Below are 15,465 nucleotides of genomic sequence, written 5' to 3'. Positions count from 1 at the left end.
AGTTTTTCTGTCACAAATCAATTACAAAAAATCGAGCCTCTGCCAACACTTTTTTAAAATTAATTATTGAGTAACAAAATATTGCTGGGGGGGGGGGGGGCTTCATCCATTTTAAGAAGAGAACAAGAAGAGGCTTTGTTTTCTCCCCTCCTAACTTTCTATTCAGGCACGAAGAAACAGAGAAATAGCCATTTTACAACGCAAGATTGATGAAGTACCCAGCCGAGCTGAACTAACACAATATCAGAAGAGATTTATTGAACTTTACAGTCAGGGTATGTATATCAAGCAGGAACATCCTGCTGAAGGCTAAAGCCCTGGAAGGAGGGCAATTGCGTTTTAAGTATATGGCATGTAACAACAGCACTTGCTAATTTTGTGGTATTTTAAGGGTCTTTTGGTATTCATGTTATACACCTGATTTTCAAGGTTTTATAAGCTGGCTATAAGAGCTTTCCTGAGGGTGAAACTTGATGCACAAGATCTCTGGAGTAAACTTTGTCTGCAACAGGTTCAGTCATTTAGATTAATGACCAGTGTGTTTACCAAGTCCTTCATTTATATATGAAGTACAAAAAGATAAAGGTCAAAGAGACTTGGGCAGCTTTGGGTGTAGATTTAAGATGCTTTGAATTTGATGGGACTTTGTTTTCTATAGTACAAAATACGTGCAGTAACTTAGGATAACGTGCTCGGTTGTGGCTGGAAACTTGCATTATATGGGCTGGGCTTTTGCAAAAATGAGCTGAAAATCTAGCAAGTCTTTCTGTGAATTGTGGTAATTTTTTAGAGACTTTTCATTTGGCCAGATTCAGGAGATCTTCAGAGTTGCCAAAACCTATTTTTTTTTTTTGAACTTTGATCCAAGGGGTGGTAGACAAGACGATCTTCAGGATGCCTTTCAACCTCAGTGATTCTGTACTAGACTGCTCTTAAGTTCCGATATTCCCTGCTTTATTTTTGACTGAACTGAAGCCTCTTCTCTTGAAAACATGAAGCTGTGGTTTCCAGAGAATCAATGAGCCAAGTGATTCCTCCTTCCTCTTCTTTCTCTGTCTGTCTTTCTTTACGTGAGCTCTGGTATGTGCCCATAAGGCTCCATGAGCTGGTAAATCTTTCTAACCCAATGGAAATCCTGAAAAGTTCTCTTCTGGGTTGGTATGTGGAATCCACTCATTAAAGATCTGTGACTACCAGAGCTGCTGCAAGAAAAGGAAGAGTTGCAGGAACAAAATGGTTTGGGAGAAGCCTCTTCCATTTGGCAGCAGCAAGTCCTGCAAAAACCGAACTAAGAGAGCACACCTGAAGCAAGCCTGTTGGTGATCATTCTGTTCACGCAGTTTTTCAAGCAGCAGCCTGATTTCAGCATTTGGAAAATCCTTCTGGAACTGCTGATTAGCCCTTTACTAATTTGTCAGCCTCTCGCAGGCTTTCCTGAATTCCTCAGTGCTTTCAGGCTCCCAGTACTCTGTGAGCTTCTCAGGGTTACAGCACGTGCAGAACACGTGTTGCATTCATACTGTGGCAATGGGAAAGCTCTTGGTCCGGAACATCTTGCTGCTGCAGAAGTAGCCGCTGCTGGATTTCTGTGACTGAAGTATTCAGCTTTGAGCTGTGGGTTGCTGTTGGGCTTCAGCTGGAGAACAGAATTGTACAAATCAAAAGTTGGACTTTAAAAATTTGGATGTTTAATGACGTTGTGATGTGGGAAGGAGGTCATGCTGTCTGTAAATGATTCAGTTCAAAAGCTTAGCCCAGTGTTTCCATTCAGTAAAAGTTTTATTTAAAGACAGCAACTCGTTCACCTTTAGAGTTTAAGGTAATCATGATTTCACTCAGGTTTATCTGGCTTCATCATGACCTCTGGAATAATCTATTGAATGATTGGATCTCTTTTAACCCATATGTTTTTTCCAGGTTCAGGATCTAGATAGTGCTTAATATATTAACCATGATAATTTTTGCCAACTGTCCTTCTCTGTTGAACTCTTTCCTTGGGAATCACAAATTTCTTAAGTTTCCTTAGGCATTGAAGAGCTAAAGAATATAGGAAGACTTAGCAGATTTGAGTATCAGTCTTCACCTCGTAGGCCCAAAGGGAATGCATGTGTGAGCCTTACCTTCCCCACCGAACTATGACCAACATCTGCTATAATCACCTAAACCAGAAAGCATTATTTGAAAGGAAAGTATTATTTAATCCTATCAGTGTGAATAAACTGTAAGAAGAGGAAAAAAGGCTTTAAAACAGGAAAAACTTTCTTGGGTATCTTGCATATATGTAACTTGAAATATATAGCATAATGCACTCTTTTTTTTTTCCACCCACAACTATCAGATTTCCTACCTGTCCCTGCCTAACCTGTGCCTCCCCACCACCATGGGCAAGCTAGCACGGGTGACTGTTAGCGGTTGTGTATGGTGTAAGGGTAGCAGCCTGTATGGTATAAGGGTAAAGCTTACGAAGGAAGGAAGAACAACGGTGGTAAGAAAGCACAGCTGATCGTGCCAGCGTATGTTTGCAGAAAGGACGGTCAGCAGTTGAGGCTTAATTTAAACACTGAGCTGAGGTGTTCTCGTAAAAATCTGATAGCTGCAAACCCTGCGGGAGATTTACATGTAGAGGAAATACTCTTTCAGAATGTATTAAAAAGTGTGTTCCATTATTGATGGTGGAAAGTATGTTATATAAAGCTCACGAAGTATTATTACAGATTCCATTTCACTGCTCTTTTATTATTCTACCCTTTTTTTGTTTGCAGTCTCAGCAACTCACAAAGAAACGAAGCAGTTCTTTACTCTTTATAATACACTGGATGATAAGAAAGTATATTTGGAAAAGGAGGTAAGAAAATGTTATTACTGTTTTCTAAATCAGTCTGTGGAGAAGGAGATAAAGTGTTTTTACTTGGCTTTCACCATATTCAGTCGTGTCAGAGCAGAGTTAAGTCTTTGTAAGTAAAAATGCAACACCTGATTCATAAGAATATTTCTAATGTTGAGGGGGAAATGGTGTGTGTTGTAAAAGAAGTGCTATTAGTGCAGCATGTTTAAACTACTCACTGTGCTCACAAAACATGAGTAACATTTGATTAGGAATTATCTCTATCTTGGTATCACAGGACAAAATTGCCCTTTTTTTCTCTTTCTGGTCAATATCTTTTATTCTGAACCAATGCTACAGTCAGTACCTTTGGAGAGCAAATTCCAGCTGCTGCCAGCAACATCAGAGTTAGTTCTCAGGGTCTGAGCCTGCCTACACTGAAGTCGCTGGTGATTTTACTGGATCAGGATTAGAAGACTAGTTTTCATGAAAGCGACTTGGGTTTTGCCCTCCCCTCTCTCCCCACTATGTAGAGTTTGGCTCTTTCTTGGGGATGACTTAATCAAGTGATTTCCACTTTCGTTTTTTACAATGACAAGCATGTGATTTCAGTAAAGGTGGAGAAATAGGAACAGTCAAGACTTGATGAAAATGATGACATTACTTTAAAAGTATATAATCTTCTGATATGTGGGGCTTCTCTGTTTATTCTAATAAAATAAAAACAGATTAGTTAGTTTTACCTTACTTAAATATATTTGTTTAGTTTGTGAGAAAAGCAGTAGTCAAATTTCAGACTGTGTAAAGACACTTCATCTCCTGTTTTTGAAGATGACGAGCAACCATTTCCTCCCCTTAGGCAGCTGGTTCTGACACACGTGCTAGATAGTTTTCAGTTTTTCAATTCAGAAAAGTCAGTAATTTATGTAGCTTTTTAGGGGGCATGTGGTCCTGACCATTGCTTGCCATACAACACAACTGAAGGAATAAATACAGAAATATTCTCTAACAATTAACCTATGCTGCATGTACTGCACCTGGGTAAAGCTAGGAGGAGAGGGAGATGGGGAGCAGGGGAACTTATGGCAAGCAGCAGCCCTTCAGGCTAGAATAACGTTAGGCATGTCCAAAAGCATGGTAACTGTGGGGGGGCAAACCCAACTTTCTGTGGCAGAAAAGTATTAACACTGCTCTATGAATGTTGTCAGAATCCAAACTGTATCACAATAAATTTAAAAGTAACTTCTGTAACTTAGTGATTTAACAACACACGTAAATAATATATGCAAAAATATCTCAAGTTCTGTGCTGAATTGAGCCTTATGGCTTTTTTAATGGGGGGGGGGGGGTATAGAGAGAGAGTGTTAGGTCAGTGATGTGTACAAAGCAGGATCTTAACAAAGTTTAACCTGCCATGATGATTGTCATGTGCTCTAGAAATATGTAATTTCTGGGAGACGTTTCAGTTTAGCATGAGAATAAATTCTAAAAATTTATTTGAGGATCTTAGGGACCACCGGGTAGAATAATTATCTTGGAATTAGTGGTGTAACTTACCTTCTTATCTCTTAAAAACACCATTAAGATTTTCCTTGAAAGTTTTTCAAACATCAACTTCTTAGAAACCAGCAATGATGATACCACTTGATGTCAGTTACAGCCTGGATGCTCGGAAACCCTAGCTGCAAAACTTGCATCCCTGCGCAAGAGTGGGCGTGCAACGGCTGCCAGTGGGACTGGCAAATGCCTTACCTAAGTCTGGAAGAAGATTATCACATGCTTTGTATCTCTGTGGTCTTTCATTGTTTCTATTTTCTTATTCCCAATGGTGAAATGTGTTCATAATATATAATACAACAGGTTGCAGTTTAGAGGTTAGAGTTTAATACAGATTTATTTATTTTGAGGGCAAGCCTGCAAATTTAAAAAGCATACAGAGATTGTTTTTGAAGTGGGCACATAAAAACCAGCTGACAATACAGAGCAGATGTGTTTCATAATTGTATAAATTGAGAATATTCTTGCCAATATAATTCAATGCATTTTGGGTGGTATTGGTTGGTGGTTGATTTTTTTTGTTGTTGTTTTTTGGGGAGTTTTGGGGTTGTTTTTTTTCAGTTCCAAGCTTCACTTACATGGATATAATTTCAAATGGCAAATAAATTGATCAAGGGTTTCTTTTAGCTTGGTGTCAGTCACAAGAGAGAGGCCTGAATGTCTTCCAATGCAGTCTTAACTGTTAAATGTATTATATAGTTGAAGTTTCCTTGTGTTGCTTTTAATATTAGAACCAAGGTTTCAGCAAGTAAATATTGTCTAGTATTGTACAAAAGATGCTGTTGGCATCTGTGCCTCTCAAAGATTTCTGGAATATGCTCATGCCTCTTCTTGCCTGTCCCCCCATCCCCTTTTTTTTCTTTTCTTCCCCCAAAACTAACCCTTTAATAAAATATGCTGAGCATAATTGCTTTAAAGTAACAATAGCAGGAATTGGTATGCAGTGAAATTTTGGCTATAAAGGTTATAGTTTTGCCATGAAAGGTCTCTGTGAATATGGTTCATATTTTAATCATATTTTGTGAAAGATTAATTTTTAAAATGCTTTTAAACTCATTTTTTCATAGCGTCTTTGATTTTGGGGGTTTATAGACTGATTTTACTGTCTGTAATGTAATATACCAGCACTCTTACTATGCAATAGCTGTGACACATTCAAGTCATGAATGTGTTTCATGACTTGAAAGTTTTGCGGTATAAACTCTAATTATGTTCTTAAACACATGCTTATTGGAAATATCTTGAGGCAGAGATGTGGACTTGGCAAATATTGATGAGTCAGTCAGTAATTCCTTTCCTTTAAGTAAGAGGAATTCTTAAGCATCGCAGCTGTTTTGGAGTCTGTTCAGAAATTAATTGTTTGAATTTTTCAAAGTAGGGTCAGGAACAACTGCGGATTCTGCCATGCATCTGCTTATTGTTGTCTCATTCAGATGGAAGATTTTAGATTTAGGAGAGATCAGTTTAGCTTTCCATAGCAGTGAGGCAAGTGATTCCATTTGCAACACTTAGGTTTGTTTAGTACAGAACACTTTCAAATATTCATCAAAAGGAGAAACTGCTTGGAAGGTTTAACCACAGGAGACTTGCGAGAAGTATTCAAAGCCAAGAGGGAGAATCGCATTAATTGCTACTTCGTGAATTTTAGTGCTCTCAGCAATATGTAGAAAGCAAGAAAAAAGTCAAAGGTGGTTGCATAGAAAATATTCAATATATAGTTTAATTAGTTGGTGGAGTTTGTATCAAGAGCAACAAAATATTCCTGTGATGTTGGTATAAATTTCTATCTCTGTCTTGATTCAGTGCAATGTTAGTATCTTATAATAGAAGCCATGCATATGAAATGCCATTCTGTATTTTTTGAAGTTCGTCTTTTAACAGCCTGTAAAATACATATAAGCAAAGTGAGTAACGATGCATGGCTTGTTCGGAAATCCGTAAAACTCACCTGTGCAATGAAAGCAGTGCAGAAATTCACCTGCTGTTTGGGCAGTGCTTGATGAGTCTTCGCAGTATTGGGTGGAGATACTGGTTCCAGTCTCAGGAGCAAAAGCAGGGGTTTCTTTGTCATTTTTCTTTTTTTTTTTTTTCTTTTGTTTCTGATGCAATGCTTTGCTCACGCTGGTGAGCTAAGTTGCAGCCTCTTGACAGAGCGATGCTGCTAACAACTCCATCTTCAGTACTGTTAATACAATCTGGGTTTCTTTTGTTTGGGTGGTGGGGAGTAACTGCTTGGTGGGGTTTTTTTAAAAGATATTTCTTCCTTCACTGTCCTGCCTGCCTTGTGAGCATAGTCAGGGATATGCCTAAGTGAAACTTTGCTCTGCTTTGTTGCTACAAGACTAATGATGCAAACCTAACGTAGCCACAGCATGTGCTTGTGCGCTGTCACTGTTGAACGCCAGATAAGTAACCTGTGAGTTACTTGTGTGCGAAGTTTCAACACATGTTGAACAGATGTATATGCTGTTTTACTTCATCGCTTTTGTTTGGAAAGTTGTCATGCTGGAAGACTCTCAGTGGTATAATTGGGCATCAGTAAAATTTAAAATTGCATTTGTGGTACAAGACTTGCTTCTGCTTTCTGTGGCTCCTCCACCGGGATAGATTTTGCTAATACAGTGGGATCATGGTTTCTCTGCCAAAAGACATGGTGATTTTCATATAGCTGACTGCTTTTCAGAGCAACATCTATATAGTAAATTTTTTAACTGGAATTTCATTTTATTCTCTGTGAAAACTCATACCAGAAAGAACAAATGTATAATTTCTTTTTTTTTTTCCTCTCCTAATTCACAGGTTAACTTACTGAATTCTATTCATGACAACTTTCAGCAGTAAGTAGTGGTCATTTTTCTCTTGAGAGTTGAAATCAGTAGCATGGCTGGTTGGAAAAATGGGAGTGGGCATGAGTTATGGAGTCTAAATAATTGTTAGAATTTTTTATTTCTGTAAACTATTTTATAGAATAGCTTATTAATTCTGTTTAAGCCAATGTTTGGGGAATCAAAGACTTGGAATTACCTAATTTTTATAGCCAACATATGTTTTTAATATCTGGCTCTTCAGTTGCAGTTGTGGAAAGAAATCATTCAGGCATAATTTTCCTGGCATTAATTTAAATATTCTTTTCCATTTTGTGAAGTTGTGGTTATTACATTATGTACAAAACATTAAACTCAGACATATTTCAGACATGTTTATTGTAGACTAACTCTGTATTTAAAGGTTTTGATGAAGTGTGAAGTCTTTAGGTAAAATCATGGTTCCCTTGGAACTTCGAGGTCAAATATCAGTCTATGATGCAGCTGACTTTTTTTTTTTCTGTGTTTTTTTTGACTTCACAAAAAAGATTCTAGTATGAATTTTTGTCACAGCAGTACAGTTCAGTAGATTTATGAGGGAGGAGATGGCCATTTAATAGTTTTAAACAATTCTTCCTATTAGATCTTTTTATAATTCTGTTATGAAATTACAAGCTTCTTTTATTTCCAGAGAAAATTTTTTCCAGAGCTAATTTCTAAATTATCACTTGTGTCCATCTTTGGTCAGAAATTTTGATTTTATTTTTTTAATGATTTTTTTTTCCTATTGTGATACCCAAAACTTTTAATTACAACAAAACCCCAGGAATTAAGTATTTCAGATGTTCTCCTTTGCAGCCAGGCTTGTTGCTCTGTGTTGCTCAGTGATAAGAACTTTTTTTTGATTCTGTCCAGTCAGTAGAAACCAATGCTGTAATTGACTGCTGGGGTTTGGATTGGGGTATTTTGTTGGGTGGGTGTGCAGGGCGGTGGCTGTATCTTCTTTGGTTTATTTTTCTTAATCTGTTAAAGATATGTTACAAGTCTAAAATTACTTCTGGGCTTTCCCTATTAGGGTGTGAAATTATTTTTAGAATATTTACTAATCTACTAGACCTCTACTTACCTTCTTAATATTCACAACAGCTGCTTTTCCTAAAAGTTTATGCTTTTGGTTAGTTAATAGCAATTTATTTCTGTACAACACCTGAGAGAAAGGAACAGACTTGAACCAACAGGGAGAACACTTGTGCTGAGCTCTGCCGTCTCTGTTTCCATCTCTTTGATAGTTTATACCAGCTGAAGAGCTGCACTGTTACCTGAAATCAGTGCTTAAAAAGATGAATTTTTACATAGGGCACTAAGCAATGTGAATTCTTGGACACAGGTAAATATGCTAGACAACTGTAGACGAGACACGTCCCACATCCCTGTCAGTTATCTTTTTTCTTTCCAGAGCAATGGCATCTTCTGGTTCTCGTGAGCAGTTTTTACGGCAGATGGAGCAGATTGTAGAAGGCATCAAACAGAATCGGATGAAGGTCTGAGGCTCTTCACACTTTCTTTGCTAGAACCTGGGAGTTTTTTCAGAAAAGCCTCTTGGAGAAATCCATTACGTGAGGTGCAAATTAAGAAAGCAACTAACAAGTATTACTTCTTTTCACACCCCTAAGAAACTGCTCACCACTGAAATGTTAATGAATAGAGTAGAACAGAGGTATTACAACACTTCTCTCCGGGCAGGAAGCTTATACCCCTTAACTTTGTTATTGGCAGTGTAATGGTGTAGATGCTTGAAACAGCTGTATGTCACCTGAGTCAGTGAGCATTCTTGCATTTGGATTGCATGGCCGCAGTCAGAGCTGTGCCTCGGGCGCGGTGCCTTGGGCACGGTTTCACAGGCAGCCAGTGCTGATGGAAGCTGCTTTCTGCTGCTGCAGAGGGTCAGCAGCACCTCACAGAGGCCCAGCCATCAGCTTCCCTTCTCCCAGTTGCAGCGCTCATCTGACACCTTGCTGAATCTACTTGGGTAGTTTTTTATTGGTTTTGTTGTTTTCAAAATTTAGGAGGTGAAATTCTGTCAGAGAATGCAAAAATAATTTTGGGGGAGAGGAATACAACAGGGCTTTTTTAATGTGGTTGTACCCTAGCACCAGAGGGAGGGAGGGAAAATTTACTCTCTAGACTAGCAGTAAACGTGGGTGTGATGCTGTGATGGAAGAACTTCATTAGAACTCCCCTTGAGAGGGAAGGCAGTCTGTTCTAGAATTAGCCCATCCTCTTCATATTTAGGGTCTTAAGTCATGTTTGTCACAACTTTGGCACAAGGAGAAAAGAGATTTCTTATGTTGTGGGTCTTGAGCAAGTACAGCACTGCATAGGCAGGTAAAGATATCTCCTGCCCTCCCTGTTTATATGCAACTAACACAACCAAATTAAGATCTCAGTGGTGCATCAAAAACCTTTTTGTTTGCTTGTTGGGGGGTTTTTGTTAAGTAATTTCACTGTGTCATTGTTGAGGTAGGATTGTTCCGTGAGCAAGATTCCTGGCTTGCAGAGATGTGAGCCTTAGTTTAATTCTGAATGCTACCTATAGTGCCACTGACACTGAGCCTTCAGCATTAGCTTTTTAATTTGTTTTTTTTCTTAAGAGCTGACCTAAACATTTGTTGTATTTAACACACAAGCCACAAGTATCATTTATGAAGCATCTGTCTCCTATTTTGTCTTATAGATAGTTGTTCTTATACAGTATATATGTGTGTGTTTATGTATTCCTTATACAGTATATGATCTCTTATCCTTCCTGTTTACCAACAGATGGAAAAGAAAAAGCAAGAAAACAAAATGCGAAGGGACCAGTTGAATGATGAATACTTAGAGCTTCTAGAGAAACAGAGGCTTTACTTTAAAACAGTGAAAGAATTTAAAGAGGTAAGAATATTTTTGCTAATGTAAACTGGGAAGTGTTCAGTGAGCCATTTTGGCTTGACTTGTGCATTAATATACGCACAAGAATTCCTAATATGATGCTTTTCACACCATGTTTACAATGTCTCTTGGTGGTTATCTCCACGTGATTCTTGGATTCGGAATTTGATTCTGGAAATTCTTTTTTCACTGATAGACTGGCACCCCTCTGTGTTACAGAGGAAGGACAATTTGTTACTGAGCAAGCTGTATATTTGGGTGTCCACACAGAATCTCCTGAAGATCTATGAGCAGTTAGGTGTTAGAGCAGAGAGGGCTGTGGAAATGTGTGAATAAGGGAGGGCATCCAGAGTCTCACTAGTTACAGGTACCTTTAGGAACCAGCCTTGTTTTCTAACCACTGCGAAAGCACTGTTTAACACTTCATTGATTTAGCTTTTCCCGAGTTTTTCATCATAATGTGCTTCTGTTAATTACTGTCTCCATGATAATGAATGACAAAGTAGTGCTGTCAGGCAAAACTCATTTGGCTTCAGATGTCTGAGGAAAAACATTTTTCTGTAATTTGTCCTGCTTTGTTTGGAGACAGTTCCTTCCTGTTTTGGACAATGTACTCTGGGAGAACAACAGGGACTGTTCAGCTGCTTTTCTGACATACAGGATTTTACGTCCTAGTTACAGAAGACAGGTGGAATTTATTTTATGTTTTTGTGGAAGCATAAATAAGCCATTTTTCTTCCACTGCCTTGTGAGGGAACTTCTACTTGACCTTGCTGTCCTTAAGACTAAATGAAGTCACGGTTGTGGTGTTGAAAACAGGTGGTACGTACTTATGTAAATACATTTCTTGACCTAGAGCTGTTCCCTGAACACTGACGTTTTTGCAAACTGTCTTGTGAAGTTCCAGATCACCTAGAAGTAATTTCAATTTCAGGTTTATTCAATTTATAAGTAAAAAAAAAAAAGTGGATTTGCTTTAGCTACTTATAACAACTTTAGATGAATGGTCAAGCAGCGTTCCTTTTGGCTTGAATGTCATTGAGTTTAATGAATATTACCATTGGAACATCATTATGGATGAATCAGAATTATCTTCAGCTCATCACTCACTCCAGACTACTTTGGATTTTGGAGATCTTTCAGAATAAAAGAGTTTGGTTTTGCTGATGTGAAGACAGAACTAGTGGAGTTGAGAGCAACTACCTCCTTATCTGTCTGCTTTCTGTTAACAGGAATGCCGTAAGAATGAAATGCTGCTGTCCAAGCTGAAAGCGAGTTCTTCCTGAAGAACTCAGGCTGGTGAAGTTCATAGATGGTTGTTCAGTCTGTTGAATCTCTTTTGTGAGGTGTCAGTTATAACTGCAATGTAGATATATATAGATATATATATATATAAAAAAAAATATATACACACAGCTGTAAAAGTCTGGGGTTTTTTTTCCAGTATGTATTCAGTTTTACATTCCTTCATCACATGGCTGTATTATTCCTTATTGCCTCTACTACACAGTAAAAAGTTAATGCAGTACAGCAAAATAGAAATATTGTCTAATTTTATTTATTTGGTTTTGGTTTTTTTCAACAGTAAGGAAAACAGGGATGTCTTTTATTTGGGTTTTAACACTGAATTAGGTCAGGATTCTGGAATAAATAAGTTGGTATGTACTGTGTAATATGTCCGGTACCACAAAATGAGCACTGCAGTGTGCTGTGGTTTGTTAATTTTGGCCAAAAAAACCCCACAGAATGAGATTCTTGAAAGTCTCTTCACCAGCTAACAACTTCACATTCTTTTAATTTACACTTTAGCCATAGATAAAATTCCAAAGGATAAGAATTAATTTCTAACAGTTAAGACATAAAAAAATGGAAACTTACCTTGAATAATTCCTGGTGTAAAATTATAGATCTATATTTTTATAAAGTCTAGCTGTTGTATAAATTTCTTTGAAATTTCATTTTTATATATAGAGAGTGTACTTGTTAAATTAATAGCTCCAGGAAAAACACCTTAATCACTAGGACCATCATGTTATCCCTGGCTGGGATGACAGTCAAAGTCTGTGTCACCTGTAATAAAGGAAGATAAAGATTCAGACATTCTGCTCAAATGAACTGCTGGTCACCTTTGAAGACAACAGCCTATTTACCCTGCTGAGGATTTGCCTTTGAAAGTTTAGAAACTTTGTGGAACACTTTCTGAAACATTTTTATATCTGTATATACAGTATTTTATAATTCAAACAGATGCTTTTTTGTACTTAACATCAGGATTTTGGACTGACTTCTTAATGTACATCACATCTTCAGGAGAAGAAAAACCACATTCTTTTTTCCCCAATAACACTGGTGACAGTGCTATTCGATTATTTCTATGGCAGCAAATATAAAATAAAGAATGTTTGGAATCCAGTGACCTTCTGCTATTGTGTTTTTAAGGTGGCGTTTGCTTTAGAAGCCTTAGTATGCTTTTGAATTACAAGTGCATTAAAAGATGAATTGTGTCACTGTAGTGTCTTCATATGCACTTAAACAGATGTTTTCACGTGTCACACAGCAACTGGTAACTTTTTGTTTTCTCTTGCTGCTTTTGGTAAGCTTGGTGCTTTGGGAGTTGGCACAAACTATCCAACCTGTTATATGCAATGGAGGTCTGTGTAAGGTTCTGAAGATACAGAATTCTCCGTGGAGATGATACAAGTTCATCACACTCAATCCCTGATTCCACTCCTTTTGAATACAACGGAAGGTTTGATATGAGCACGTGAATCTATGCAAACTGTAGCACTGGAAATGGAGAAGTGTGGGCATTTGTTAAGCCGTGCACAGGGACATTGTTGACGTTCTGTCCGGGTAAAACGTAGTGAGCTACCAGAGCTGTGGTACGCTAAGTTCCATGGGATGTACCTTCTCATTAAGGAGACTGGGTTTGTGACAACCTGAAACGCTTTTCCTGTTCCTTCAGTACAAACAGAAGGAAAGCCTTTCCACAGAGCCAGCTTGTACCTTACTCCCCCATCCTAGTGAGTGACTGAATAGGAACAGGCTGCTCTGCTTGTATGTATTCAGAGTCAGTCTTCCTAGAGCTAGTGAAATAATTAAGGCAAAATTACATTCCAAGTACCTTCAAAGAAGGAAAAAATTACATTCAGAGTTCCTTCAAAGGAAATTTGCATTGAGTCCCACTTGCAGACTTTCTCTAGTCAGCTTTGATATTAGGAGACATTATTTATGTCTACAAATTTTGCCCTCTATAAAAACAGTAATTCTCTTTCTGATTTGTAAATCAAATTATTTAACCTTGGCACCAAGATAACCTGTTTGTGAATTCAAGCTGTGACATATTTGCATACCATGCAATTCTAAAACAATAACTTGAATGGGCATTTCAATTTAGGTTTTACAATTTTCATCAAAATTGCTTTGGTATCAAGCAAAATTTCCTAGGTGGGGTAAGTAATGAACTTACACGTAGAATAAATGATGTGATTATTTGTTAAGCATAAAGTTTAAAGTTACACTGACGTGTTGCAACCACAGTAACCTGGAAACTTCAACATGCAATATAAAAACCCTAGAGCCATTGCTGTGGCTTGGAGCTAGTGATGTTGACTAAGATGGAAAACCTGGGGTTTGTGACGATCCGGTTATTGCTCAGAGGAAATAAATCAGAGTCCAGATTATAACTCGCTGTAAGGAGTCAATTAATTTCTACGACAGATTGAAACCCAGGGCAGACAGACACTGTCTTTGCTTTCAGGTACCATGTGGAGATGAGAGGAAGGAGGCTGGAGAGGTCCGAAGAAAGTTACATCAGCGTTCCTTGCTTTCTGTCGCAGGCTGCCTATGTTGGGGGAACCCTTTCTCCTGGCACCTGGGGAGGAATCAAAATGCAAGAGGCGCTTCTTCTAGTGGCCTGATTAACTCGGTGGCCGTCAGGCTTCCCCGGGACATCAGGCTGTCTGTCCCCAGTGTGGAGGAAGCAGTATACATCGTGCTATGGCTGGTCCTGGGAAGGTGAATTTTGGGAACCGTATCCAGGATGTTTTGACACTCTGAACACGACAGTCCCACTAAGCAGAATTTTGACTTCCAGCAGAAGGATGACAGCTGTTTGTCAAGGTGAAGGGCAGTGTCAAGATGTAACTTCTGAGTGGAGTTTTCAAAGAAAGGAGGGCAGTGCTTTGAAGTGGTTATTTTCTTTTAAGTCAATAAGCTTCAATGTGTACCATGGCTTTGCTGGAGATTTAAAGTCTTTTTGCATAATTATTACATTAATTTTTTGATCTACAGAATTAAAAATATTTTTAATGCCCACAGTTCGGTGATTGGAGCTGTGCAGCTGAGGCACTGAATTCTGAGCGTAGATGCGTGTATGCAAAGGACTACACAAACCCATAGCAAGCAGAATCTCTCTTAATTCTCCATTTCAGCTGGTTGCAAGGGAGGAGCTAACAGTTTGTCAAAATTTTACCTCAGTATTGCTGGATTTCTTTGACTGTTTAAAGAGAAAAAACTTACCCTGAATTCATTTGGTGTTACTAGGCTTGAAAAATAACATTTACAGGGCTTGTAGCAGAACTTATCTTCTTTTTTTTTATTTGATAGAGCCTGCTCAGAGCTTTACTTTGCATTGCAATAAATTATTTTGATATGCTGATGAATAAACTGCTGTAAAGTAAGTCTGCGGTTTGTTTCAGCAGCTGAGACAGTCTCTGAACTTAAGGCATACACTTACATTTTCGACTGTGACAGCTTTCTTTAAATGCAGTTCCACAAGTGCACTTGTAAAATACCTTTTGAGAGCAAAATCAGTGACATAAACCTAATCCAAGCATGACAAAATCCAGATAATCTTTTTGTTACAGTATATCAAAACAAATGTGGTACTAGTGATTTGAATAAAGGAAAATCTTGGAGGGCAAGTTAAAATGTGACCAATATTTTCTTTAAGGTTTCTTCACTTCATCTTTATTTCATGAAGTAATCTGCTTATTGAAGTGTGACCTTAATGTGTGCAAAACCATTTTCCTGTGTGGCGAAGTAGCACGTTGTGCTCTTTATTCTCCAGAGGCACTATGGCACAGGTAAACCCAGCCCTATAGGTGACAGAATTTTAAAGAAATTTCTTTAGAAACATAAAATTACTTGCATGAGAGGAAGGGTATTACTTCTTTTAGGTCCCACGTTGTAGAACTGCTGATACTCGGGCAAAACAGACAGCTGGAGAATTGCCATTTGCTGGTACACCCACCTCCTTAGCGCCAGCTTTGCTAAATTAGGCACGTAAGTAGGGCACGCGTACGAGGCGATACACAAATCTTACTGGTTTGGGTGGTGGATGACATA

General features: G+C 38.2%; 1 protein-coding gene across 1 annotated transcript in view; it reads left to right on the top strand.

Annotated features, from left to right (window-relative positions):
• The window catches only part of CCDC93 (coiled-coil domain containing 93), a 51,856-nt gene extending 37,385 nt beyond the window's left edge, over positions 1-14,471 (top strand). The window contains exons 18-23 of the mRNA XM_054830222.1: positions 167-275; positions 2,763-2,845; positions 7,181-7,218; positions 8,642-8,726; positions 10,006-10,119; positions 11,349-14,471. Coding sequence (XP_054686197.1) covers positions 167-275; positions 2,763-2,845; positions 7,181-7,218; positions 8,642-8,726; positions 10,006-10,119; positions 11,349-11,402 — 483 coding nt within the window. The 3' untranslated portion in view covers positions 11,403-14,471. The remainder of the gene's footprint in view (positions 1-166; positions 276-2,762; positions 2,846-7,180; positions 7,219-8,641; positions 8,727-10,005; positions 10,120-11,348) is intronic.
• The last annotated feature ends 994 nt before the right edge of the window (positions 14,472-15,465 follow it).

This window comes from Grus americana, chromosome 6 (genome assembly GCF_028858705.1).
Source record: "Grus americana isolate bGruAme1 chromosome 6, bGruAme1.mat, whole genome shotgun sequence".
In the NCBI taxonomy this organism is placed as follows: domain Eukaryota; kingdom Metazoa; phylum Chordata; class Aves; order Gruiformes; family Gruidae; genus Grus; species Grus americana.
Note: the sequence above shows the minus strand (reverse complement) of the source record. Positions and strands in the feature narration are given on the sequence as shown.